Source organism: Mus caroli, unplaced genomic scaffold (genome assembly GCF_978045245.1).
Source record: "Mus caroli unplaced genomic scaffold, Mus_caroli_1 scaffold_16, whole genome shotgun sequence".
In the NCBI taxonomy this organism is placed as follows: Eukaryota; Metazoa; Chordata; class Mammalia; order Rodentia; family Muridae; genus Mus; species Mus caroli.
Genome location: NW_028227271.1, coordinates 1,928,682 through 1,955,362, shown reverse-complemented (window position 1 = coordinate 1,955,362; position 26,681 = coordinate 1,928,682). Strand labels below are relative to the sequence as shown.

The following is a 26,681-nucleotide window of genomic DNA, read 5'->3' as shown; positions in this document are numbered from 1 at the left end:
AACCCACCTTCTCAGAGGCACTGGTCCCCTTCAGAATGGCCTCATCTACAACAATCCCAAACACGTCCCGGAGCAAGGCCTCCACAGCCATGGGGTCCCCATCCAGGGTCCTGAGTGGTTTTGAGTCAGCCATCAGGATGAAATCTACAAGCAGGGTGAAGCCATTCCTCATTCAGCCTGCAGCGCCACCTGGACCCCAGGAAGGGCTTCTACCTGGCACGGGGGCTGAGGTCCTGGCTGAGTTCACATTAGGGCAGTGGCAGTATCCGAGGAGATGGTGGGAACAAAGACAGAAAGGTAACCAGTGCTGAGCAGGGGGGAATCGGGGCCACCAACGCGACACTTACCTTCCAGCTCAGGAGGGTTCAGAGAAGGATCAGACGAGCTGGTGACAAGGTACGCAATGGACTTTTCAGGATAGGACTAAGACAGAAGCAGAGGGAGCAGGGTAAAGCCAGAGTCACATGGCAGTGGCATTACTCTCATGACCCTTGCCCGAAAGAGAACTTTTACAGATTTGGGACAGGGACAACAGTGAAGTTCCCTGCATAATCATTAGCCGACAGTGCAGGGCGGGGCACGAGAAGCAGGTGGCACACTAGCCTCAGTGAGCTGCTGTGAGTGGAGAGGAAATTCCCACTGTGAATCTAAGCGCTCAGGGGCTCAGGGGATGGGAGAAGACTGGAGGAAGGCCAGGGCAGAAAGACCCAGGAAACAGGCCAGGGAGGGCCTGAGATGTGCAAGACACCCCACAACTGAGACTTTCCAGAACTATCCTAGCTTTCCCTCCTCCCCCTCCCCCCTCCAGCCCCCCCACCACCACTTTATTTTTTCGAGACAGGGTTTCTCTGTGTAGCCCTGGCTGTCCTGAAACTCACTCTGTAGACCAGGCTGGCCTCGAACTCAGAAGTCCGCCTGCCTCTGCCTCCAGAGTACCAAGTGCTGTTTTTTAAAGTTGCATGTATTCCAAGCTGGCCTCCAACCTGATGGGTATCCAACGACGACTTCTGAACCTCTCACTTCCTGCATCTACCTCTGAAGGGCTGGGCTTATAGGAATGAGCCACTATGCCCAGTTTATGTCATCCTGGGACTCGGACCCAAGGCTTTGCATATGCAAGGCAAGCAGCCTACCAACTGAGCTCTATCCGTCCCCAAGTACCCCTGACCCCCTTCTCTCTAGACAGAGACCTCAGCATAGCCCAAGCCTGCCTTAAAACTAAAATCCTCCTGCTTCCCTGTGATTTGGCAGGCCTATGTTGTCAAGCCTCCTCTGTGCTGGTTCCTGAAGTCAAAGGAGGTCATGCTGAGGAAGCCCTGAATTACACAACCACAATCTTTGCCATCCAGGCTAGGAAGACATAACCCCTGCTCTGCTGGACAGACACATATATGCAACAGCGACAGTCCAGGGCCTGGTGGACCCTGACCCTCGGTGTCCTCAGAACTCAAAGCAGGAGTCCCAGGAGGCTGAAGTCTGGGGAGACCTGTGAGGGGTTGGAGCTGAGACGAGACTGGACAGGAGAAACAGCAGGTAAGGCGAGGTGAGAAGCACCAGGAGTAGAAAGGCGGCGGAGGCGGCGGTGGCCATGAGCCAAATGGGGATGAGCAAGGCTGGTCCTAACTCAGGCAGAACTGACCGGCTGGGATACAGGAGCAAAGGCGAGTGACTTATGGCAAGTCTTGACCTAGGAATTTAATTTTACCCTGCAGAAAGTCACCAAAGGACTCTGTAGCAAGTCATATATCATTAAACTGATGCTGAGAGCTAGGTGTGTTGGTTCAAGCCTGCAACCACAACTGGAAGCAGAGGCAGGAGGATCACAGCAAGTCCCAGGCCACTTTTAGCACTACATACAAAGTCCCTGACTTGAAAAGACAAAAACAAAACAAGAATAGAATGAGAAGGATGAGCTAGGTGGTGGCCTACCTCTTCAATCCCAGGACTTGGGAGGCAGAGGCAAGCCGGTCTCTGAGTTCAAGGCCAGTATGGTCTGGTCTACAGAGTAAGTTCTAGGATAGTCAGTGCTACGCGGAGAAACCTTGCCTCCAAAGTAATAATAAGAATGGGAAAGATGGTTCAGTGGGTAGACTCACCTTCTAATGCACCTGACAGTAGGTGTTTGATTCCTGGGACCCACATGCGGGCCGAGAGAACCAACTCCCACAAGTTGTCCTCTGGCCTCCACACTTGCACCAAGCCACATGCACACATGTACAAAAGAAAATAAATAACGAGAAATATAATTTTAAAAACTAATTTTTAAAAATGGATGCTTTAGGCCAGCGGTGGTGGTGCTCACCTTTAACCCCAGCACTCAGGAAGCAGACACAGGTGGATCTCTAAGCTTGAGGGAAGCCTGGACTAGGGTGAGTTCTATGACAGCCAAAGCTACACAGAGAAACCCTGGCTCAAAAGAAATCAATGCTTTCAGCTGGATGTGTGTGTACCTACTACTATAATCTCAGTGCTTAGGAAGTTCAGGCAGAAGGATCACTGCAAGTCTGAGGCTAGCCTGCGGTACATAGTGAGTTTGAGGACAGCCTAAAGTACATAGGAAGCCCCTGTCTTTAAAGAAGGAGAGGAGGAGGCAGAGGAAGAAGAGTAGAGGGGCGGGGAGGGGTTGTAGGGGAGGGGAGGGGAGAGGATAAAGCTAATGTCCAAGAGGCAGGTTTTTACCGTCTGGATGCAAGAAAATTGACAGGCAAGGGGCCAACCCCACCTGAATAAGGGCAGACAGAAGAAACCAGGTTTGGTCATTCTCTGGTCATACACAAGATGCTTACAAAATCTCTGTTGAAGGAAATGGAAGAATCAAAGTTGACCCTGGAGTTCCAGGCCTTGGTGACTGAAAAAATGATATGCCCCAGGACAATTATGGATGCAAGAGGAAAGAGTTGAGTAAGAGCTGATGAAGGACCGCCTACAGGTGTTCATCCAAGTGGAGGGCCCACAAGTGGGAACAGCCTGAGACCCACAAATGAGGACAGCCTGGCTAGAGCCAGCCAGAGATGCTATGGGAAGCAGGGAGGTCACCTCGAGATCCCAGGGAGCTGATTCTTTGTGGTACTCAGAGGAAGGGGTGAGGAGAGAGGCCGACAGACGCTGAGGTCGAAGGAGCCCCAGGAGAGGGCGAGTGGATCTGGAACACAACCACCTTCCTGAGAGGAACTGCTCAAACACAATCTACTGTCAGTACTCACTGGCCTCACTGGCTAGAGAATCGGATCCAAGGGATGCTTAGACGTTTTATGAGTACAGCCTGGGGAGGTGGGAGCACTGGCCAGGATGTGGGAAGGAGGGTCAGTCCTTCACAGGCACCGGGCTAGCTCCCCTGCCCCAACAGTGGCGAAGAGTACGAAGGTCGAGACTAATTAAACAAGCAAACTGGGCTAGGGTGGCCATCAGAGCTTCCCTACCACATGGAAGACCCAGCAAAAGCAAACAAAAACATGGGCCCTACTCCATGACTTACCGTACACCACCTTCTGCACTTAAAATGCACCGCACACCCTCACACTTGTTCAGGGTAAGTCTACAAGCCTTAAAGAGGGAGCTGAATTTCAAAGATACGCGGCACCTGTCCGGGTTACACACCAGTTCTGTGGCCTGGTTCATGGCTCCCAGTGTCCAGCTGGGCTACTCTCCTGCCTCCTATCCCATCATGCGTAATTATTGACAGCTGACGCCTTAGTTCTTTCTCGTCTGCCTTATTTTTCCAGATTAAACGTTCTGCTGTTGTGATGTCAGTGGCCTTCTGATGAAGGAGATATGGCAAATGTGTGTTTATTCCACTGTGTCTCAGGGGATGAACTCAGGGATCACGAATTTATAGAGTGATGCCAGTTTGGAAGGCTGTGATTTTTCCACAGGCAGCTGCAGCAGGCATGGTGCATTTGTGAGGAAATGCAGGCTGCTGCACTGGGGGTTTCCCCCAGGTGGAGTCTGTGGTAGGAGAGCACAACTGTGGAAAAGAGACTATCAGAAAGACACTGGTTGAAACAAGGGACCATGCAATTGAGGTTGAACAAGGGAAGTTAAGGAAAAGAGGAAGAAGCTGTTCTGAGGAGCTCGTGGACTGGAGATGCTGTGCAGACTTGGCCCTGCAATGCTGGCGTCCTCCTGCTTCGCCTCAGCAGTCTGTCTCAGAAAGACCGGATGACAATCTGCATGACCCTCACTCTTCCCACCCCACACCCATCTACTAGGTAGCAGCCATTCCACCCTCTTCTAAAGAAACAGAAGGCTTGTTCTCCGGAGAAATGGGAACATCAGAGCCATTTCTGGGATGTAAGAACATCGGAAAGGTAGACTGGACACTGTCTTGACACAGGAAAAGGTGACCCTTGCCCCTAGTTGTCAGGCATCAATTTTCCAGGGTCAGAGCCTGGAGATGATCTCTCTGAAGAAACAAAATCCAGAGAAAAGATTCACCCTTGGGGCTGGAGGTGGGGCTTGATGGCATAGCTGGCCTCGCTTGCACAGGGCCTCTGTTTGCCGACAAAAAAAAGCACAGGCCTTCCCTATCAGTGATAAAAGCAGAGAAAGCTCACCCCACCCCCACCCTGCACCCAGAATCTCAGTCTGTTTACTCAGTCCCCAGTGAGCACTGCTTACTTTGGTGGACACTGGAAAGGGAAGAGAACTCAAAACCACGAAAACCACGGTGGAAGACAAGAAGTCAAGTCCACCACAGACATGGCTTTGTTTGGCTTTTATAGTATTTTCAAAACTTTAAAAATTAGGGACTGAGCTAGGAATGGTGGTGCATACCTTTAATCTCAGCACTAGGGAAGCTGAGGCAGGAGGATTTTTGTCAGTTCAAGGCCAGCCTGGTTTACATACTAAGTTCCAGGATAGGCAGACCTTGGTAGAGACTCTCTGTATATATTTAAAAAAAAAAAAAAAAACAATACTCTCTGTCTCAAAAATATACACTACTATAACAAAACATCTGTTTCCCAGCCTGGTCCTGTTATTTACAGCTTTTACAGCTCACTCTAGTGCACACAAGGAATCGATTTATCGGTTTCTTGGATGTCCTTTCAGAGTTTTACTGCAAATACTAACAAATGTGAACATATTTTTTTCCCTTTTTACACAAGAGGCACAAAATCATTCTACAATTGTTTTTTTCTCCACAAATAAAACATGGGTAATCTTATTTAGTATGTATGGAACCTCCTCGTTGTTCTTTAATATAATGGCTTTATGGAGATATAACTTACATACCACAGAGCACAGCCCTTTATCCAGGGGTTTTAGTATAACCACAAGCTTGTGCAATCGCCACCACTACCTAACTCAAGGACCTTTTCTCATCCCAGGAATAAACTCATCTGGCTCCTGCCTCCAAAACCTCTGGCAACCTCAAATCTACTTTCCACCGCTACAGATTTGCTTGTGCTGGGCAGGTCCTAAAAAGCACACAACAGAAGCTGGTGAGATGGCTCACTGGTTGAGTGTGTGCACTGCTCTTCATTCAGAGGACCCAAGTTTGGTCCCTAGCGCCACTTCAGACAGCTCACAGCTACTTTGTAACTCTGTTCCCTCTTCTGCATGCACCCACAATTCTCTTTCTTTTTTAGCTTTATTTTTATGTACATTGATGTTTTGCCTGCCTGTATGTCTGTGTGAGGGTATTAGATCCCCTGAGCTGGAGTTACAGACAGTCGTGAGCTGTCATGTGGGTGCTGGAAAATGAACCCAGATCCTCTAGAGGAGCAGCTGATGTTCTTAACTGCTAAGCCATCTCTCCAGCCCCCACCCTTCTTTAAAGAAGCATATAATATGTGGGGGGTTGTGACTGGCTCCTTTTACTTAGCACACTGTTTTCAAGGCTCATCCTTGCTGTATGTAGCATGAACCAGCATTTCACTCCTTTTCATGGCGGGATCCTGCTCTTTGTAGATGTATACTGGGCTTCATCTGGCCATTTGTAGTTCTTGATATTTCAGTCATTTTTTTACTTGGCTCTGATAGGCAGTGCTGCTATGAGCGTTTGTGTACAAGCTTTTGTGTGGGCCTGTGTTTTCAACTCCGCTGAGGACACGCTTAGTGGTAAAACTGCTGAGTCACACGCTAACTTTGTTTAACCTTTTGAGGAACTGCCAAATTGTTTTCCAAAATAGTTGCTATTTTACAGTTCCACCGATAATGTCTGAGGACACCAGGTGTGCCGCGCCTTTGCAGAGGCTTGTTACTGTCTGCCTTCTTTGCCACAGCCATCTGCATGCTTGACGGGGGCCAACACTTAAAAAACTTGTACCAGCATATAAAAATGTTCAACTAGCAAAATGGCTCAGTGGGTTAAAGGCGCTTGCCACCAAGCCTGACCCCCTGACCGTGATCTCTGGACTCCATGTGGTAGATGTAAAGAATTGACTCTGGATGAGAAGTTGTTTTTTGACTTCTATACACACACACACACACACATACACACACTCATTCTTCATTCTCTCTCTCACACACACATATATACACACACACACACACACACACACACACACTTATTCTCTGTCTCACACACACACACAAACATATATATACACACTAATACATACACACTCACACATGCACACACTCATACTCACACATATACACACACATGATACACATATAGCACACATGATACACACATACATACATTTTCACACACAGATATACAAACTCACAAAAATGTACACACACATCCACACTTACACACATACTCACACTCATACATAGACATACAGACAAGCACACAGAGACACACTCATCCATACACGATGAGTAAACATAATTTTTAAAATGTCCTACAGTGCTTTTAATCCCAGCACTTGGGAGGCAGAGGCAGGCGGATTTCTTAGTTTGAGGCCAGCCTGGTCTACAGAGAGTTCCAGGACAGACAGGCCTACACAGAGAAACCCTGTCTCGAAAAACAAAAAATAAATAAAATGTCCTACAGGGCCAGTAAGAGGCTTAGCAGATAAAAATGCCTGGCACCAAGCCTGATGATCTGAATCTGACCCAGGAATGCAAGGTGGAAGGAAAGACTTGATTTGCAGAAGTTGTTCTCTGACCTTCTTCATCTGTGTACCACAGCAAATACGTGTGCATACACACAGGCACACACACTAAGGACATAAATATAATTAAGGTTTTTGTTTTTGTTTTTCATTTTTTGGTTTTTTTTTTTTTTTTTGAAGCAGGGTTTCTCTGTGTATCCCAGGCTGCCATGGGAACTCACTCTGTAGACCAGGCTGGCCTGGAACTGAGAAAGACCTGCCTGCCACTTCTGGGATCAAAGGTATGTGCCACCACTGCCCAGCTAAGAATTGCACTTCTTCAACATCTTAGTAAATGTCCATGCTCTTAGCTTCAGCAAGACAGAATGACACCCAACTTCTGAAATTGAGGAGTAAAAATATCCCAGGGTCTAGATGTGTAGCTCAGCCCTACAGTGGTTTCCTACTACGTATGAGGTACTGACTTGACTCCCAGCACACCATACACACACACACACCTCAGTATGGTTTTTATGTAAGTGAATAGTCAATTTCTCTGAAGCAATGACACACTTCAAAACCGCACTGCCCCGTGATAGCCCAACAGAGTCTTCTATTTGTCTGCTTTATGAATTGGGGGTTGTGCTGTGTGGCCCTGCCTGCTCCTGCACTCATGAATTTAAGCAGTCTTCCTGCCTCAGCTTTGCGAGCACTGGGCCTTTAAGTGCATACTCCTGCCCTCAGTTTCGATTTCTTTCCTTTCTGTAGTCCTGGGTAGAACACAGGGCCTTGTGGATCCCTGACAAGCATTCTACAACCTCAGCACAGCTTAAGAGACTTAAGACTCACGCAATTCCAGTATTTATGGCTGAGGCAGGAGGATTGCCATAAGTCTCTGGGTAGCCCAGACCAAAGGGTGGGTTCCAGGCCAGCCTGGTTTATATAGTGATACTTTTTCCTCAAAAAAAAAAAAAAAAAAAAAAAAAGTGTATCCCTCTCCATGGTTTATAGGGTTTATACTAATGGTGCGGTCCGCTAAAGCACTGAGGCTCACGCCCATACTCCAAAAGCCTGACTGAAAGAATCAACCTCAAAACAAAGTGCTGAGGAACTCAGGCCTGCTTCAAAGCTTTGGCTCAAAGTTAGCATGTGGCACATCTGTTCCATGTCGCTGGCCAGTGAGCCTCGTGCTGGGCTCTCTGCTTCTGGGCGAGCGTGTGTCCCTCCTATACAAAGGCAAGCCAGGACAGAGGGTGCAGAGGGTTATTGCTGGGCACGGGCCCTTTAGACTCTGCGTGTGGTTGCAGCAGGTCTGCTCTGCCCTGGCTCTTCCGCCTGCAGCCAGGTAAGTCTGATGCCCTGGTCTAAAGGTTTCCCCACTTCTTCTTCAAGGACATCTCTCAGTTGCACTCTCGTTTCTTCAATCCTTGTCCTCCCCGCCTTCTTCATATGTTATGTTGCTCGAACTCTTGTAACACGTCCCCTTTAGCACCTCCTCTTGGCAGTCAACTTCCAGAAGTTCTATTTTGCTTAACTTCCTTTCCTCTTGATCCCCTCAGCATACCACCCCGTAGTTCCTACCTTCAAGACTGCCATGAAGTTTCTTGCCTCCAAACTGAATGGATTCAGTTCATCCATATCCTTCATGAGCCATCTGACAGCCGTTATTTATCAGTCTGTCTGTCTCACCATACACACCTGGGCTCCCTCACCTACATCCCCATCTATCCCTATGCATTTTTCTTTTTGTTTATTTGGTTTTTCAATACAGGTTTTCTTTGTGTAGCCTTGCTGGCCTTGAACTAGCTCTGTAGACCAGGCTGGCCTCAAACTCAGAGATCTACCTGGGTTGGGGGTGGAGGGCACATGTGTTCATGGTACCCATAACATCTAAGTATCCAAAGAATCCATAATTTTAAATTCCCAGAAACTTGGAATTACAGGTGATGTGGGTGATGGGAACTGAACCTGGGTGAATCCTTGGTATTTTTCCACCCCCGTGCACTTATTAAAAAGACTGGAAGAGACTTCAAAATATTACTGTGGTGTTGGAATGAATCTTAAGTGATTCGGAGTCTGTGTTTATACATCTCTAATCTTTAGCATGATCTGTGCTCATGAGTGCTCTCGTAGAGGGCAGTGTGCAGGGTCTTCCCCTATCGCTCTCCACCTTACTTCCTGAGACAGACTCTAACAGAGGTCAGAACTCCATGTCTCAGGTACACTGGATGGCCAGCAAGTCACCAGGATCAACCTGCCTGTCATTGCGTCTGGCTTATGGGTGGTGCTGGGGATGTGAATTCAGTCCCCATGTTTGCATAGTAGGCTCACTCACTAAGCCATGGCCCTAGCAGTCCTAACTCACCTTTGTTGTGACAAATAACCCCACAAAAACCAACTTATGGGAGAAAGGGTTTATTTGTCTTACAATTCCACTTTGTAGTCCATCAATGGGGGTGGGGTAGGATCTGATGAATCTAATCATGTTACATTCACAGGCAGGAGCTGACATATACAGGGGTCTAGAGAGTTGGCTCCATTGTTAAAAGTACCAGCTGATCTTGCAGGAGACTAGGGTTAGATTCCCAGCATCCAAATGGACTGTAACTATAGACCCAAGAGATCCAGGTCCCTCCTTTGGCCTCCTCAGGCACTGTCTGCATGTGCTACACATACATACATGCAGGCAAAGCACCCATACACATACAATTAAGTTTTAAAAAAAGAAAAGAGTAGGCAGAAATGAATGCACACTTCTACCTGCATGCTCACTACCCAGCGAGCCCTCTATCTATCTATCTCTTATACAGTCCAGGGTTCCCAGCCTGAGAAATGGTCCCCCCCCCACACACACACAGTTGCCTGGGTGAAGGACGTACCTCACAGATGTGTCCACAAAGCCAATACGATTTACACAGCTCCTCAAAGAAGACTCATTATGGCTCGTTAACAAAGACGACCATCAGTGTCCCCCTTCACATTATACAATTATCTCACATTACATACACCATTAAAATAAAAGTTACTTTAAAATAAGAAGGGACTGAGAAGGTTCTGAGTGTGGTACTTCAAACCTTTTCTGATCTCTGTGAGTTCAAGACCAGCTTGGTCTATATGTACGTTCCAGGTCAACCAGGGCTGCACAGTGAGACCCCGTCTCAAAAAAAAAAGTAAAATCAATCAACCAATAAATAAATAAATAAAAGCTAAGAAGGAGCTGGGGATATTAGTTTTGTGATAGGCAAGGTCCTCCATTCAATCCCCAGCACCACAAAACAAAAACAAAAATTCCGAATTACATACACTGCCAGGCTCCAGGAAATGTCCCTTGTACATCACTCTATTTCCCAACTTCTTTATTCAGTCTCATCAAAGGTCTAAGGGATGGCAAAGGGAGCTAGACAGCTTGTTTCTATTATGCAACCCGTGCTGGCCCTCAAGAGAATGGGTTCAGCTTGTTCAGCAAACATTGACTGTCTATGTCTGCCGCTTGACTGGCAACTGCCCCAGGGACTGTGTTTGTCCTGTGGGTTCCAACTAGCGGGCAGCAGAGGAACCCAGGTCCAGACTGAAGGCAGAAGCATGTAAGGGAGCAGGCACACACTCCAGAGAGGCTCTGCTGTACAGTCTGAACCCCTGCCCAGTCCAGACGCTCAGGTGAAAGCCACCAGCTGTCCTGCACTTCACACTCGACAGGCTCATATTCATCAGGGTCATCACTGCAGCATCTGCTGATGTGATGGAGAAAGTCTGAAAGAGGCTGAGTTAGGGACCTTGCACCAGAGAAGCCCTGCCTGAGGGCAAAGAGATTTGGACTGTAAGGTACCGCCAAAAGTTCTTTCAACTAGGCTTATTGAAAATGAACCAACTGTGTCCCTCGAGATGGCTCAGCAGGTAAAGCCACTTGCTCTCAAGCCTAGTGACAGGAGCTCTTCCATCCCTGGACCCACCCACGTGATAGAAGGGGAAAACAGACCCTCAAAAGTTGTCGTCTGGCAATGCATTGTGGCACCTGTCTTTAATTCCAGCATTTGGGAGGCAGAGGCAGAAAAACTCTGTGAGTTCAAGACCAGCTTGATCTACAAAGAGTTCCAGGACAGTCAGGCCTACATAGATACATCATGCTGGAGAAAAAAATAAAAAGCTATGCTCTGACCTCTACACGGACACATATGTACCCATACACACAAGTACATACAAAATAAATATACATGTTTTAGGGCTGGAGAGATGGCTCCGTGGTTAAGAGCACCAACTGCTCTTCCGGAGGTCCTGCGCTCAATTCCCAGCAACCACATGGTGGCTCACAACCATCTGTAATAGGAGCTGGTGTGTCTGAAGACAGCTACAGTGTACTCATATACAAGAAAGAAAGAAAGAAAGAAAGAAAGAAAGAAAGAAAGAAAGAAAGAAAGGAAAAGAAAGAAATCTTTTTAAAAATATACATGTGTTAAAGAAAAGTTTGAAACCTGGCATATAGCTGTGCTTCATGGCACTTATTGTTCTTGCAGAGGACCCAGGTACAGGGTCATCCGTAACTCAGTTCCAGGAATCCCACGCCCTCCACTGCACGCATATTATGCACATACACACAAGCAGGCGAAACATCCGTACGCTTACATTACACACATGAATAAAAAACAAAAATAACCCTTCAAAGTATTTACATGGTCACATTTCACATTTACTCACAGAGTCTGCGTAAGTGCAGGAAGACAGCCACATAAAGACGTCCACGCGCCCCAAGCTGGGCTCACACTCACCGTGTAGCTGAGGATGACCTTTTAAGTTTCAGGTGCTCCTGCGTCTCCCTCCCAGCTCGTGAATCTCACCTTCACTAGGAACTGCTGCCTGGGTGGGGTTTGTTTTGTTTGTTTAATTTTGTTTTTCCACCTTGGGACAGTCTCACTGTGCTGTTCTGGCTTGTGAATTCCTGGGTTCAAGTGATTCTCATGCTTCAACCTCCTGGGCAGCTGAGGCTACAGGTCTGGCTCATCTCACACAGCTTTTGTTACGAAACAATTCTTAAAATATGAACTCACTTAGATATCTATCATGGACTATCTGCTGGGTTTGAAACCCAATACTCCAGGGTGAGGCAGGAGGAATGTAAGAGACTTGGAAGCCAGTGTGAGCTACGGAGTAAGAAACCTATTTCAAACAAAAACAGAAAATAAAATACAGGGGCTGGAGAGATGGCTCAGTGGTTAAGAGCACCGACTGCTCTTCCAAAGGTTGAGAGTTCAAATCCCAGCAACCACATGGTGGCTCACAACCATCCATAACAAAATCTGATGCCCTATTCTGGAGTGTCTGAAGACAGCTACAGTGTACTTACATATAATAAATAAATAAATTTAAAAAAGAAAAGAAAATACAGTGTATAGTACATTTTAGGTGACAAAAAAAAAAAAGTATGAACTCAGAAAAAGTGTCTCATTGTACTGAGTCCACCAAACCAATAAGACCTGGGGAGTAGTAGAGAATAGTAGAACACTCAGGGGCTGGGGCTGGAGAGATGGCTCAGCGGTTAAGAGCACTGGCTGCTCTTCCAGAGGTCCTGAGTTCAATTCCCAGCAACCACATAGTGGCTCACCATCTGTAATGGGATCCAATGCCTTCTGTGTCTGAAGACAGTGATGGTGTAACTCATATACATAAAATAAAGAAATCTTAAAAAAAAAAAAAAAACTCAGTAGCTAACAGCTTGTCTAACATAAGCCAGACCATAAATTCCAACAAGTCCCACTATCAAAAATATAACAGGGCTGGTGAGATGGCTCAGTGGGTAAGAGCACCCGACTGCTCTTCCGAAGGTCCAGAGTTCAAATCCCAGCAACCACATGGTGGCTCACAACCATCTGCAACGAGATCTGGTGCCCTCTTCTGGAGTGTCTGAAGACAACTACAGTGTACTTACATATAATAAATAAATCTTTAAAAAAATATATATATATATAACAACAGGGACTGGAGAGCTGGCTCAGCAGTTGAGAGCACTGGCTACTCTTCCAAAGGACCTAAGTTCAATTCCCAGCACCCTTGTGGTGGCTCATACTGTTACTTCAGGTGGCCTATAAGCATCAGTAACTCCATTCTAGGTATATTCCACACCCTTGCCTGGTCTCTAAGGGTACCAGGCACTCAAGTGTTACACAGACATACACATGCATACACACATAAAAATAAAAAAATTAAATATCCAGTAATAAGAAACAATAACAAGAATGATTATCTTCAAGAGCTTGGCTAGAAGAAAAAAATTATGTAGTTTTGTATTCTATAGACTGGCAATGGATTAGGTGGTTCTTTGTTTTCTAAAGATTGTGGGGGCTGGAGAGATGGCTCAGTGGTTCAAATCCCAGCAACCACATGGTGGCTCACAACCATCCTTAATGAGATCTGACTTCCTCTTCTGGAGTGTCCAAAGACAGCTACAGTGTACTTACATCTGATAAATAAATCTTTAAAAATAAGTAAACAAATAAATAAAAAAATAAAGTTTGTGTATCTCTAGCAGGTAGAACTTGCTGTGTATACTAGGTTGGCCTTAAACTCACAGGGATTGGCCTGCTCTGCCTTTCAGGTGCTGGGATTAAAGATATTTGTCACACTCCCCTGCTTTTTTTTTTTTTCCCAAGACAGGGTTTCTCTGTGTAGCCCTGGCTGTCCTGGAACTCACTCTGTAGACCAGGCTGGCCTCGAACTCAGAAATCCACCTGCCCCTGCCTCCCAAGTGCTGGGATTAAAGGCGTGTGCCACCAACACCTGGCTACACTCCCTTGCTTAAGCTAATGTTTAAAACTGTATGCTTGTTTCTGATGTGACTCTGTCCATGCAAGTTCAAGAGCCTGTACACACTTGGACGTCACCAGAGGGTGTTGTATGCCCTGCCTATTCCTTTAGAAGCAAGGTCTCTCCCCCAACCTGGGGCTCTAATTTTCTCAGTTAAGGTGGAATCCAGCAAGTCCAGGGGATTCTCCAGTCTCCACCTTTGTCAGAGCAGGCTTGTTAACCTGGATAACAGAATCCAAACTCTGGTCCTAGTTTCCCAGCAAGCACTCTTTTTTTTTTTTTTTTTGTTTTTTTTTGTTTTTTTTTGGTTTTTCGAGACAGGGTTTCTCTGTATAGCCCTGGCTGTCCTGGAACTCACTTTGTAGACCAGGCTGGCCTCGAACTCAGAAATCCGCCTGCCTCTGCCTCCCGAGTGCTGGGATTAAAGGCGTGCGCCACCACGCCCGGCTCCCAGCAAGCACTCTTAACAGCTGGGTCATTTCTTCAGGTCCCTAATTTGTTTTAAAAACATTCCTGGTGACATGTCTCTCCATTTTATGTCAGTTTCAGAATGACCCAAAAGAAAATGGAACTTACTTTAGTGGTGTAAAAGGTGCAGGACTGTGGTAGGAATCCATATGTTTTTTGGATAGTGTCTTACTGTCACTTAAACTCACCAGACAGCAGTTAGAATAGAAACTGGGACTTAAGTGGAATTCACGTTTCCTTCTGCCAAGTGTGCACTTAGAATAGTTCTATCTTTTAGCAGAATTCCTCTCTAATGCTACAAGTGGGGCTCTAGTATTCGAGGATAGGCTCAAATTTCCAAAGGGGGCTTGGCCCAGAGGACAACACGCACTTCCAAATCTCCAAGAAGACTAGTCCACTGAAGGGAAAAAGGCCTTTCTTGAAAGGAAGCCTAGTGTAGTTAGGTCAAGACTGCGGGGCCGGAGTTTGCCTTGAGAATTGAGGGAAGTCACTGAGATTGTGGTTTAGTGAGTACCGCAGGACTGCGCAACAGCTCAACTCTCCTCCCAGCTGACCTCAGTCTGCAGGTCTGCACCCCACAGCAGCAGGCACCGGAAAAACAGACCTCACCAAGCTTTAAAAAAAAAAAAAAGATCAGAGGTACGAACTGTCCCGGCTTCTACCTGGGGCGTCAGGAGAGAGACGGAGATTCTGCAAGAATCAACCAGCGCACCTAGCGAACCTTCTCAAAGAACACTCAGTACCTAAAGGTTCCCTAAAGGTTCCCGGCGAGCCTGGGAGCTGCCCTCAGTGAAGATGGCGGCCGGGGCGCTCGCGCGCCACGGCGCACGCGCCGCCCTTCGCACCACCCTCCTCCGGTCCTCCGGGCCGTCCCCCTCCCGCTCGCCAGCTGCAGCTCTCCGCGAGTCCCCAGCCTCACCCCTTTTCGGAGGGCCCCCCCCCTCCTGTCCCGGCTCCGGAGCCCGGAAGTGGATGTGGCCGCTTGGCAAAAAGGGGGAGGGGGAGGGAGAAGTGCTTCCGGGGAAACGGGCCCGGGGTTGGTGTTTGTAAACTTGCCTCGGTCCCGACGCGGGCAGCGGCGGCCGCGGGCTTGGCACGGGGTGCCTGGGGCCTGGAGGGGGCGCCGCGCGGCGGAGGAGACGACGGGAGGCCGCGCCGGGCAGGTAGGCGCGCGCCGCGGGGAGGCAGCGTCGAGCGGGAGGGCGGGCGAGCGGGCGGGCAGCAGCTCGCAGGCCGTGGGGCGCCGCGCGCGAGGGGGGAGGGGAGCACGGCGGAGGAGGGGCGCGCGGCGGAGGGAGGGGGCGCGAGGGGAGGGCCGCTGCCGCCCCGCCCCCCACCGCCCCGCCGGGAGAGGGGGGCCTTGCCCGGGAAGGGGGGGCGGTGGCGCGGGCGCGAGCACGCAGGTCACGCGCGGCTCGGCGCTCCCGGGGATGCGCGCTGCGGCTGCCTGCAGAGCGCGCGCACACACGCGCGCCCTCCGCCTCCGCGGCGGCGAATTTACGCACCTTCGGGCGGACTCCGAGCGACGCTCACGTGCGGGCACTGCCAGCCACCCCGGCGCTCGGCGGAGGCCCCCCGAGCTTCCTTCCAACACAGTTCTGCCCTCGTCTGTGGAGTGCCAGCTTTGCAGGCCGGCCCACTCCGCACAAAAGCCCCAAAGGGCCTCCGCCCCCTTCTTCCGTTCCTAAGATGGCAAATCCCAGCTCTTACTCTCTTGGCAGATCCTCTCTATAGGAGGCCCAACTTACTTTTGCTCCCGTTGGCTGCTCGTTCGGCCCAGGAGGCCAGTTTCTTCTACTGACCTAGAAAGAAAGCTCTCGACTCATGTCCTCTTTTTGAGCTTCAGAACGCCCAGCAAAATAAGTTGAGGGAGCTTCGCTCGTTGTTTGGCCTGAAGATGTTACACCTAAGGGCCTCATCTCCCTTTCTGGTTTCAGGTTTCTGGAACAGACCTAGAGCTTCACCAAGAGAATTCAACTTGGAAACCAAGACTGGTAGACTCTCGTTTCTTCCGACAAGAGGCAGAAGTCAGAGAGAGACTGCAGATTCTTGGGACACCTGTTTTCCTTTTGGAGGACACCGAGTTCTTTGAGAAGACAGTTCTCAATATGGCAAAGGAACTGAAGGAACGGGGAGGAGCCGTTACTGTGATTTGGTGACGGTTCTTCAGACAACCAGTGTCTTAAGGAAAACTGGGACAGAGAACTTCTGAACTTTTGGGGTTCGTTAAGTGAGAAGTCAGCATGGCTCAGGTAAAAAGCTCTCGAGTCCTCCTTCAAGACCGTTCACTGGGAAGCCTCTTTGCAGTGTCACCCTTGAATTCTGCCTTAGCCAACAGTATTGACCATCCCCAGTGAGCCGAGCTCTGTATTAAGCGCCAGGGGGAGATCTAGAGGAAGGAAAGGAGACAGGCCACAGCCCCTGCCTTCAGGGAGCTTCCAGTCAAATGAAGGAGGTAGGCTATATACCACGTCACAGGCACTGATGGGCCGTTGGCAAAGCACCTTGTACCCGGTGTACTTTTGGTACGTGAAGTACTCGGGCATAAGGGAGTGTATAGTCTGGTGAATGCTTCATTTGTGTTTTTTTTCCAACAGGAATTTTATTGAGCTCCTGTTACATGCACGGCATTGTGTTTGGAATACAAAGATGAATAAGATTGCCCTTGTCCCCAGTAAGCTCCCAGGCTAGTTGGGGGGAGGGGGAGGGATGACGGCAAGACAGTCTGTTATTTATTATTTTTATATTCACGGTGCCCTGTGTGATAGCTGGCTGGTACAAGAGACTCTGAATCTGTTGACTAAAGGAGTTCTCAGTGACAGAAGGATGGTGACTGCGTGGTGGTACCTCTGCCTGGATGGGGGAGAAGGAAAAGGAAGCTTGCAGGTAGCATAGGATTTTGCTAGAGAAGTCAACAGAGAAGGGCACTCAGACAGCGGGACTGTGTGGGCAGAGGCTTAGAGGGATGGGACACCACTGGGTGGTTTGGTGGGTACTTAAGGAGCAAAGGATTACAAATGGGGGATCGTTAGACGGGGTTAGGCAATGAAGGATGGGGGGGTCGCTTTCTAGAGAAGTCAGCGGAGTGTGGCCCAAGGGCTTTTTGTGCTTTTCCTAAGGAGTTAGACATTATTATCCAGGGAGTTGGGAGTCCCCTGAAGAATGTTAAACACCAAAGTAATGTGGTCCAGAAGATAGCTATTTTTGTGAAAGTGGCAGATGGTTTGGAAGGACCAGAGGACCGGAGGGACGGACCGTTGTAGTCTTCTGAATGGAGAGCTGTGCGCTTCTCTGAGCTTTCTCTGAGGAAACCAGTCTCACCAGGACTGCAGCCTGAGTGTAGTGGGGTTGGCTTTCTTCCAAGTGCTGCAGCATGCCTCTGGGTCTCTTCCTTTGTCTGTCTGCAGCGTACTCCACAGCGTCCGTGCTCACTGTTCTGAAAGGCTTGCTTCTGCCAAGCATTGACTTTGTGCTTGACACTAAGCATTTTACATCCCTCTCTCATTCTCCTTGGCCCTGTGAGGGTAGGCACTCTGATTGGTGTTTCACATTGGAGCGAAACAAGGCTTCAAAGATAGAGAGACTTGTCCACAATTGCACAGCCCAAACAGCAAAACTAAGATTTTTAACTTCAGAGTTCATGGAAGTGAGAGAACGGATCCGAAGGCACACTGATCATCCAGAAGAGTAGTTTTGCTAATCTGGGAGTTTGTTGACCGACTATTTCTTTAAAAGACTTTCTTGAGTAAGAGAAATGCATACTCTGGAGTGCTGGCTCGATAGTCGGTTGGAGGATTGTGGTTGTAAAAGGCGGTTGGTTATGTCTTAAGGCACCCCTGTTGAATTAACTTTTTTAACTTTATTTAGCACCTAAAAATGGCCTAAAGGGGGTGGGGGTAGCCAAGTGTGGTGCCACATACTAATCTCAGCACTCAGGAGGCAAAGGCAGGTGGATCTCTTGAGTTTGAGGCCAATCTGTACTATAGAGTGAGTTTCAGGACAACCAGAGCTACACAGAGGAACCTTATCTTGAAAAACCTAAAAAAAATAAATGGCCAAAGTGGTCAAAAGAAACTATATTCGCCAGGCGTGGTGGTGCACACCTTTAATTCCAGCACTTGGGAGGCAGAGGCAGGCGGATTTCTGAGTTCAAGGCCAGCCTGGTCTACAAAGTGAGTTCCAGTACCGCCAGGGCTACACAGAGAAACCCTGTCTCGAAAGAAAAAAAAAAGAGAGAAAAGAAACTGTATATTCAATTCCAGAATCCAGAGATTTTATTTGCTGTAGGTGACAGCACTTAGGGAATTTAAAATCTAAAGTGAGAAATAGCCTAAAAGCAAATGTAGTTGGCGCCAGCAAAGTCTACTTGTCCGAAGTAGGCTTTGAATTCAAGCCCTGCTGTGGCCTGGCACTCACTGTTTAGTAAGCCCTTCCAGAGGACCCATATCAGTCCCTCACAACTGACTATAGCTCCAGGAGATCTGATGCCCTCTCCTGCTCTCCCTGGGCACCTTACCCACATGGGGCATGCACACATATACACACACACACACACACACAAAATAATAAAAATAAATCTTACAGAAACAGAAGAGGGGTCAGCAAGATGGTTCCACAGATGAGGCATCTTGCTGTCAGCCTGATAGCGGGAATTAGATCTCAGAAGCCACGCGGTGGAATGATGGACCGACTCCTCAAGTGGTCCTTGGACCTCTTAGTAAAAATAAGAGAGTTTGGAAGGAAGACATTGCCCTAGGAATCTCCGATCTCAGTGGGTTAGACAGACAGATGTCATACATACCTACTACAGTTAAAGCTCAGAAATGCCTTAGGTAATGTGTAACCCCACACTGTTTGGTAACCACAAGGGTTGATGCTGCTTGATTAACTTGATCTGTGCTTCATTGCCTAAGGAATGCCAAGTGGGGAGTAGCTCCTGGTGAGACAGTGAGAAAGGACTTGAAGGAAGCAAGGCGTGTCTGTGAGGGAGTCTCTTCCCTGAAGAGAATCAGGGTTAGGGTTAGGGTTGTGGCTGGGTGTAGGTGTAGGTCTGTTGAGGATGGCAGCCTGTCTGTGCCCTACCCTGCCAGGAGACCTGACACCTCATCTCCTTTCAACTTAGGCAAGTCTTCTGGCTTGTGAAGGCCTAGCAGGTGTGAGTTTGGTTCCCACTGCAGCCAGCAAGAAGATGATGCTGAGCCAGATTGCCAGCAAGCAGGCTGAAAACGGCGAACGGGCAGGTAGCCCTGATGTGCTGAGGTGCTCCAGTCAGGTATAGCACTTGAGTCCGTTGTGGTGCTCTGGGTTCGGGGGGCCCCAGCTCTCTGCATAGAGGCACCAAGCTGTGGCTCCTCTGGCTTTGCCTTCATTCTTCTGTTTAGGGAAGTGGGGAACTGGGATCCAGCTGGGAAGCAAGGAGTGCGGGTGTCTAGAGAGCCGAGGAAGGTTTTTGTACCTGCAGACTCTTAGACGAGGAGAGGGAAAGAGGAAGTTGATGCGTGGAGAGGAAGCAGGTGGTTTATCTCCTTTGCAAACTGTTTATCAAGAGACTGTGTTTGGTTTCACATTTTATATTCCCAGATGGACTGTAAGCCTAGATTTGATTTGTCTTCAAAGGGCCACCGAAAAGACAGTGATAAATCCCGCAACCGCAAAGAGGATGACAGCTTGGCTGAGGCCTCTCATTCAAAAAAGACTGTTAAAAAGGCAGGTAATGGGGAAGCCCCAGACTCATGCAGTTTGGTGATGGGGATCTTCCCTGGTGAATCTGAGGCCACTCTGACAGTTGCTGTCCACTCTTGGTGAACATTCTTGGTACAGGTGGGAAGCGTGGCTTATGTTCTTGGAGCGGGGCAGGCGAACCCCAGCTCACTCACACTGTTTTGTCGGCTGTGGCAAGACAGCTGGTTCATCGACCCCATCTTCCTCCCTTCACGGCTCTTAGCTCAAGGGGTGTGACAGGTGACAGCACCACCTTCCACAGTATCAGAAAGGTTCTCAGGTTCTCGGTCCGGCAGCTGTAATCGGTCCCAGAGTAGAATCGTCTCTGGGAAGAGGACGGAGACACCCACATGACATGCCTGATTGTTGCCCCCAGGTGGTGGTAGTGGAACAAAATGGCTCTTTTCAAGTAAAGATTCCCAAAAATTTTATTTGTGAACACTGCTTTGGAGCCTTTCGGAGCAGTTACCACCTCAAGAGGCACGTCCTTATCCACACTGGTGAGTCTGCTGTGTTCCTCACATCCTTATCCACACTGTTGAGTCTCTGCTCTGTTCAGACTCGAGTTCAGATGGGAGAAGAATCTGAAGCCTGTATTCCCACTGGCTTTGTTTTCCAGGAGAGCATTAGACGTGCAGGCAGAGAGGTTGCATGGCTCTGTTTGGTGTCACTGAGACCAGCAGTTTTACGTGTTTATGGTCACTAGGTGTCTGGACGACAGCTGAAATGTGTAGTCCCTGCTGTCATTTCTCTTGGTGCTTACTTCTTTTTGCCCTTGGGCCAGGTGAGAAACCATTTGAGTGTGATGTCTGTGATATGCGTTTCATCCAGAAGTACCATCTCGAACGCCACAAGCGGGTACACAGTGGCGAAAAGCCTTACCAGTGTGAACGATGTCATCAGGTAAGCTCTCCCTGTCATCCCCCTGGAACAATAGGGCCAGCCCCTTCCTGGCTGACAGAGACCTCCTCATGACAGTTAGCACCTCAGAAAGAGACACAACCCTGGCCTTACGGACCTCATCGTGGGGATGCTTATTCGCATATCCTAGTAATGTCATTTATTCCAGATTTGGTTTGGTTTTTGTCGTTTTGGATTTTTGTTTGTTTGTTTGTTTTTGTTTTTTCCCCAAGACGGTCTGACTATATAACTCTGACTGTCTGGAACTCACTATGTAGATCAGGCTGGCCTCAAACTAACAGAGATCATTTCTTGAGTACCTATTCAATGCCAGGCACTGTGAGAACAAATTTGACATAAAATTCAAAGAGTGCTGGACATGGTGGAGTTTTGGGGTTTTTGTTGTTGTTGTTGTTGCTGCTGTTATTTGTTTTGTTTAGAGACAGGGTTTCTCTGTGTAGCCTTGGCTGTCCAGGAACTCACTCTGTAGACCAAGCTGGCCTCGAATTCAGAAATCTGTCTGCCTCTGCCTCCCGAGTGCTGGGAGAAACAGCATGCACCACCACCCAGCTGCTGGGAGTGTTTGATCTCATATTATCTCCTTAGGGTGGCTGGGCTACCCTCATTTCATGCAATGGGGAAATTGAATTTGAGGGACATTTAAGTTCCCTGAGACACAGCAGATAAGAGTAGAGTTTGAGTTTAGTCCACCTTCAAAGCTCCTGCACCTGGAGGAAGAGTGTAGGGACGAGACTGAGGCGGACAGGACAGCTAATGAGAGGTGGTGGTGACTGACTCTCCTGCATGCTCTGCTCAGCCTTTCCACACTGAGCCTTCAGCCTGCTAGGACAAGTGCTGCTGCTGCTGCTGCTGCTGCTGCTGCTGCTGCTGCTGCTGCTGCTGCTGCTGCTGCTGTTGCTGCTGCTGCTGCTCCTCCTCCTCCTGATGACTTCGTGAGGCTGTAACCCAGCTTACCACAGACATCCTCTCCTGCCATAGAAAGTCTGAGCCCAGCCTGGGCTGTGTGAGCTCATCACAGTGCCAAAGATGAAAGAGTGAAATGCCACAAAGGAGCAGAGTGTGGTGGTAGCACATGCTATAATCCCAACACTCAGGAGGCAGAGTGAGAGGGTCACAAGTTCTCAGCCAGCCTCAATTAAATAGCAAGACTGGTCTCACGGAGACATGAGGGATGTCTCCTCCTTGCCATTTTCTGCCCTATCGTGTTCATGCCTGAAGATGAGTCTGTGATGAGAGAGAGGCTGGTAGGGTGAGTGCTTTCCAGGCATGTCCTGAGGGAGATCTCCAGCGAAGCAGCTACACTGTGTTGGCTGCTTGTAACCTGTTCCCTCTGGTGAACAGACAGGTTCAGGGCTGTTAGGTAATTTGCCCCATGTCATGTGACTAAGTGATACACCCAGCATTCAAAGGCCAGGCCCTCTGGCACCAGCACCGGCAGTGGTGGCACCTGCTGTTGATGGTGATGATGGTGGTGTTTCGGATAATGATTGTTGTGATGGCAGTGATGATGATGATGATGATGGTGGTGGTGGTAGTGTTGTCTTAACATTTATTAACATTTATTATTATGTATGCATAGTATGGCACAAACTTGGAGGGCACGGGACAGCTTTTGGAAATTTGTTCTCTCCTTATGTTGCTTCTAGGGATCAAACTCAAGGTCGTCAGGCTGACCTGCTGAGGCATCTCAGCATTCTACCTCCTTCCGGGTTTTTTTTTTTTTCTTTTTCTTTAATTGGATATTTTCTTTATTTACATTTCAAATGTTATCCCCTTCCCTGGTTTCCCCTCCGGAAAAACACCCTCCCCCCACCCCCTACCCCCTACCCCTGCACACCCACCCACCCACTCCCGCTTCCTGGCCCTGGCATTCCCCCACACTGGGGCATAGAGCCTTCTTAGGACCAAGGGCCGCTCCTCCCATTGATGTCCCACAAGGGCATCCTCTGCTACATATGCAGCTGGAGCCATGAGCCCCACCATGTGTGCTCTTTGGTTGATGGTTTAGTCCCTGGGACCTCTGGGGGTATTGGCTAGTTCATGTTGTTGTTCCTCCTATGGGGCTGCAAACCCCTTCAGCTCCTTGGGTGCTTTCTCTAGCTCCTCCATTGGGGATCCTATGCTCGGTCCAATGGGTGGCTGTGAACATCCACCTCTGTATTTGTCAGGCACTGGCAGAGCCTCTAAGGAGACAGCTATATCAGGCTCCTGTCAGCAAGCCTCCTTCCCATTGTTAAGATAGGGTCTTAAGTAATCCACAGTGGCTTCCAGCTTGCCACGTAGCCAAGGATGGCCTTGGACTTCTGCTCTTCCTGCCTTCAGCTCCCGGGTGCTGGGATTGCAGGCGTACACCACCATTCTCAGTTTATAGAGTTAGGGGTGGGGGTGGGGGTCAAGTCCAGGGCTTCGTGTGTACGGCAGCAGTCTGCCGACTGAGCTGCATCCCCCCCCCCCCCCCCCCCCGCCCTCGAACCAGAGTTTGGTTCTGTTTGTTTGTTTGTTTGTTTGTTTGAGGCAGAGTCTCTCTTAACTATCCCTGGCTGTATTACATACAACTCATTATGTAGACCAGGCTAGCTTTAAACTCACAGTTACGTACCTCTCTCTGCCTCCTGAGTTCTGGGATCACAGGCATTTGACAGAATGCCTAGCACAAACAAGCTTTAACTTTCCTATCCACTGAGTGCTTCTGCTGTGTAGATGCTAAGGGGACAGGAACACAGTGTATGTCTCCTCTGAGACAGGAACTTACTTACAGGAGACTGAGTTTCTCTTAGTGACTTAATCCTCTCTCTCCACAGTGTTTTTCTCGGACAGACCGACTACTCAGACACAAACGGATGTGCCAAGGATGCCAGTCCAAGACTTCTGATGGGCAGTTTTCTCTATAGGCACGAGGGGTCCTAGGTGGTGGGAAGTGCTGAGGAAAGTCTCTGGAAGAGCATAGCCCTGTGTTCTGGTGGTCCCACCACCGCTCCCTCTGAACCTGTCCCCCTTCCTAGAGGACCGGCCCCAGGTTAGCAGAAGAGCGTCTGAGGACATCGGCTCCAAAGCCCCAACTCTGTAACCAGTCTGAGACTATTGAGTATCCCAGAGACACCTGCAGCATTCCTGGGCAAGGGAGCTGGTCCCTAAACCTCAGCTGAGGTGAGGTGGGGACTCAAAGGTGCAGGACCAAGACTGAAATGTTCCCACAACCTTGGACTGGAACTGGCAGCTAAAATGGAAAGGACCGGGGAGGGGGTTTTGTTTGTTCTGTTTTTGTTTATCCAAAAGCAATTTAAACAGGTAAACCGGGGATACAGGTAATGTGGAGGGGACAGTCCTGAAGCACAGCAAGGACTGTGGCTGGTCTGGCCGTGTCTGTCACCACAGTCCCTTGGTGTTCCACAGCCCGCCCTTCCTCTTTGAAAGCAAATAGGACAGGGGCTGGCAGCTGGGCTTCCTTGGACTTCTTATACACTGTGAAGACAAAAGGAGAAACTGGGAAGGACAGACGTGGGCTGGACAAGAAGCGTAGGCATACCTTTTCTTATCTCCTCAAGAAGAGCGGTGTTATGTCACGGGTGTTCCCATGGTTTGTGCGGCACTGGGGCCTGATGGGATCAGCTCAAGTGCCTTGTGGAGGACTTGGGTGCGGTAGCCCATTTGGCTCTTATTTCTGGGAAGTTGGTCTTGGTTGTGGTTTGTGGCTACCTCGCTTGTCCTTGACTCCAGAACCCAGGCACAGTTGAGCCAGGGGGTTGTGGGTGTCAGAGTGGGCTGTCCTTTTGTGCCCTCTTAGAACAAGGATAGTCCAAAGTTTTGTTAACTATGAGAAAAACAGAAATTGTGACAGTCCTTATGTGACTTGTGTGATGGAGCCCTCTCCCTGCCAGAATCCTCTGCTTGTTCAAGTAGAGGAGATGGAGGTCTGGTCTGGTCTGGTCTGGTCTGGTCTTCAGTCTCAGAGAACCGACCATGACTCACTCCTGATAGCATCCCTGCAGAGTGGTGGTGGGGCGGGGGGATACTTCAGAGGAAGGATTGCAGGAAGACACCTAATGTCTGCTTTATTCTTGACCTTACTCTGTTACAACACCCTTCTATCTTGTCTACCCCTGGAAAGGTGATTGGATTAGTGTGTGTGTCTGATTTGTGAATGCTTGTGTTTCTTTGCTTGGAAGGGATGAAAATTGTTGACTGAAATTTATTCAGCCACCAACGTGAAGGACGTCTGCCTCCCGGAGCTTGCTGAGAACAAGGGAACAGAGGGGCTTGTTTCAGAAGAATGTTGAGGGGTTTTCTCATTGTTGTTAGGTTGACTTAACAGTGTACTGATCGGGGTGTTTCTAAGCCAGGGCTTCTGAACATGTATTTTCTAAAGTGAGATAACTTCTGCTAAAGAAAGGATTCTTAAGGGAGACCTTGGGGTTTCATTGAGCACTACAGGACCCCTGAGGCCTACTTCCGGTGTAGTCATTGGGTTACACCTGAGCACATAACTCCAGCTGTGGGTAGGAATCTGAGCTGGCGGCCTCCAGGAAGAAGTTTTGACTTGCAAATGAGAGCCAGGCAGCAACCTACCTTAAGACCTCTTCCAGTGTATTGGGAGATGGTCCGCCACAACTTAAGGGGAGAAGGGAGAATGTCTCAGCCTTCAGCTTTCCTCTGATAGCACCTGAGAGGAGGTCTGAAGAGGACGCACTGCTCTGTGTTCTGGCTTCCTGCTGTCCCTCTAACGTGCTGTAGAGCCTGCGCCTCTGACCTTTGTCTGCCGTGTGGCCCCTGGGCATCCATGTTCGTGATGCACAGACCCTTTGCTGTTAGAGGGTTCTGCTGGGCTGGGGTTTTTCTGTCACTCAACTCTGGGAAAGAGGATACGTTGAGAAAGATATCCTCCCAGAAATGCTTTTGAAAGTGGAATCCCTCCCTGCCACTCGTAGATGATCTGTTTGTGCTGAAAGTTGGCAGAGTGACCCATGCCTCTGCAGGTATGAATGTGTGTCCTGGGTCAGAGCAGGCCCTGCAGACAGTGGCGTCCTGCCTAGGTGGGAGCTGAGAGAAGTGAGAGAGAACTGGATGTGTACAGACAGCCCACCCAGAACCACACTGCCAAGGCCAGGTGTGAGAGGCTCAGAAGCTGGCAGTGGGTAAGGACAGACAGGCTCTGGGGTGGAGAGTAATACAACAGCCGAGGGCCTGAGCGGGAGCCACATCTCTACCCCGGGGGAATGCACAGACAGCTGCAAAGGCTCCTGAGCCTGATGCCCCCCTCTGCTGGGGTGGGTTGTTAGCACTGGACAGATGTCTCAGGTGTGTGTAGAAGGGGAAATGAGAAGGTGGGTGCTCAGACATCAGAATGTGGATGTGGGGTTGGTGGGGAGAGTAATGCCGGTCCTCGGGTGGACTCCTGCACCAGGCCGTCCCATCCCGCCCTTGCTGGTGCCTGCCCTTCCGATCCGTCCCCGACAGCCTCTTGTCATTTAGCTACTGATTGTACTTCATGGCTTGACATAGAGGGTTAGAGGAGTGGGGTGACCACACTTTGAGCCCTCTCCCCAGGTTCCTTCTGCCCCTGCTGTGGCCCTGGGCTTTTATCTTCAATTCCCCTCCTACCATGCTCCATTTTTTTTTTTAAATATACTTATTTTGCTATGGGGGAGGGGAACTATCAAATGGACAAGATTACTTTTAATGTAGTTTTTATAAGATGTTATAAACTTGTATCTTTTTACCATTAAAGTGCAGTGTATGTTCCTTCGTGACATATTTAGGATATTTAAATAAAAAGGACAGCGCTTTTCTACA

General features: G+C 49.0%; 2 protein-coding genes across 10 annotated transcripts in view; one reads left to right on the top strand and one right to left on the bottom strand.

The window, feature by feature from the left end:
• The window catches only part of Csad (cysteine sulfinic acid decarboxylase), a 27,656-nt gene extending 11,758 nt beyond the window's left edge, over nt 1-15,898 (bottom strand). Inside the window, exons 1-3 of one of the 3 annotated variants that reach the window (XM_021183119.3) lie at nt 15,755-15,898; nt 348-423; nt 8-144 (exon numbers count right to left, since the gene is read on the bottom strand). In XM_021183119.3, coding sequence (XP_021038778.1) covers nt 8-133 — 126 coding nt within the window. In that variant the 5' untranslated portion in view covers nt 134-144; nt 348-423; nt 15,755-15,898. Of the gene's footprint in view, nt 1-7; nt 145-347; nt 424-11,749; nt 11,769-15,305; nt 15,413-15,754 lie in introns of those variants that run through there. The other 2 variants (XM_029469778.2, XM_085831805.1) reach the window with 2 other exon arrangements.
• Nucleotides 15,270-26,681, top strand: Znf740 (zinc finger protein 740). 7 transcript variants are annotated; one of them, XM_029469785.2, is made up of 8 exons: nt 15,270-15,412; nt 16,187-16,501; nt 16,847-16,923; nt 19,372-19,521; nt 19,830-19,955; nt 20,347-20,470; nt 20,755-20,873; nt 23,693-26,681. In XM_029469785.2, exons 4-8 carry the CDS (start codon nt 19,438-19,440, stop codon nt 23,780-23,782), a joined length of 543 nt encoding a protein of 180 aa, XP_029325645.1. In that variant the 5' UTR covers nt 15,270-15,412; nt 16,187-16,501; nt 16,847-16,923; nt 19,372-19,437; the 3' UTR covers nt 23,783-26,681. The 7 variants fall into 7 exon arrangements, with proteins under 7 accessions (XP_029325645.1, XP_029325644.1, XP_021038779.1 ...); XM_029469784.2 differs by having other exon boundaries at nt 16,187-16,704; XM_021183120.3 differs by lacking the exon at nt 16,847-16,923 and having other exon boundaries at nt 19,866-19,955.

Coding starts and splice junctions, on each gene's coding strand:
- Znf740 (XM_029469782.2), top strand. Junction 20,471..20,754: donor GCACGTCCTTATCCACACTG/GTGAGTCTGCTG, acceptor CCCTTGGGCCAG/GTGAGAAACCATTTGAGTGT. Junction 20,874..23,692: donor AGTGTGAACGATGTCATCAG/GTAAGCTCTCCC, acceptor CTCTCTCCACAG/TGTTTTTCTCGGACAGACCG.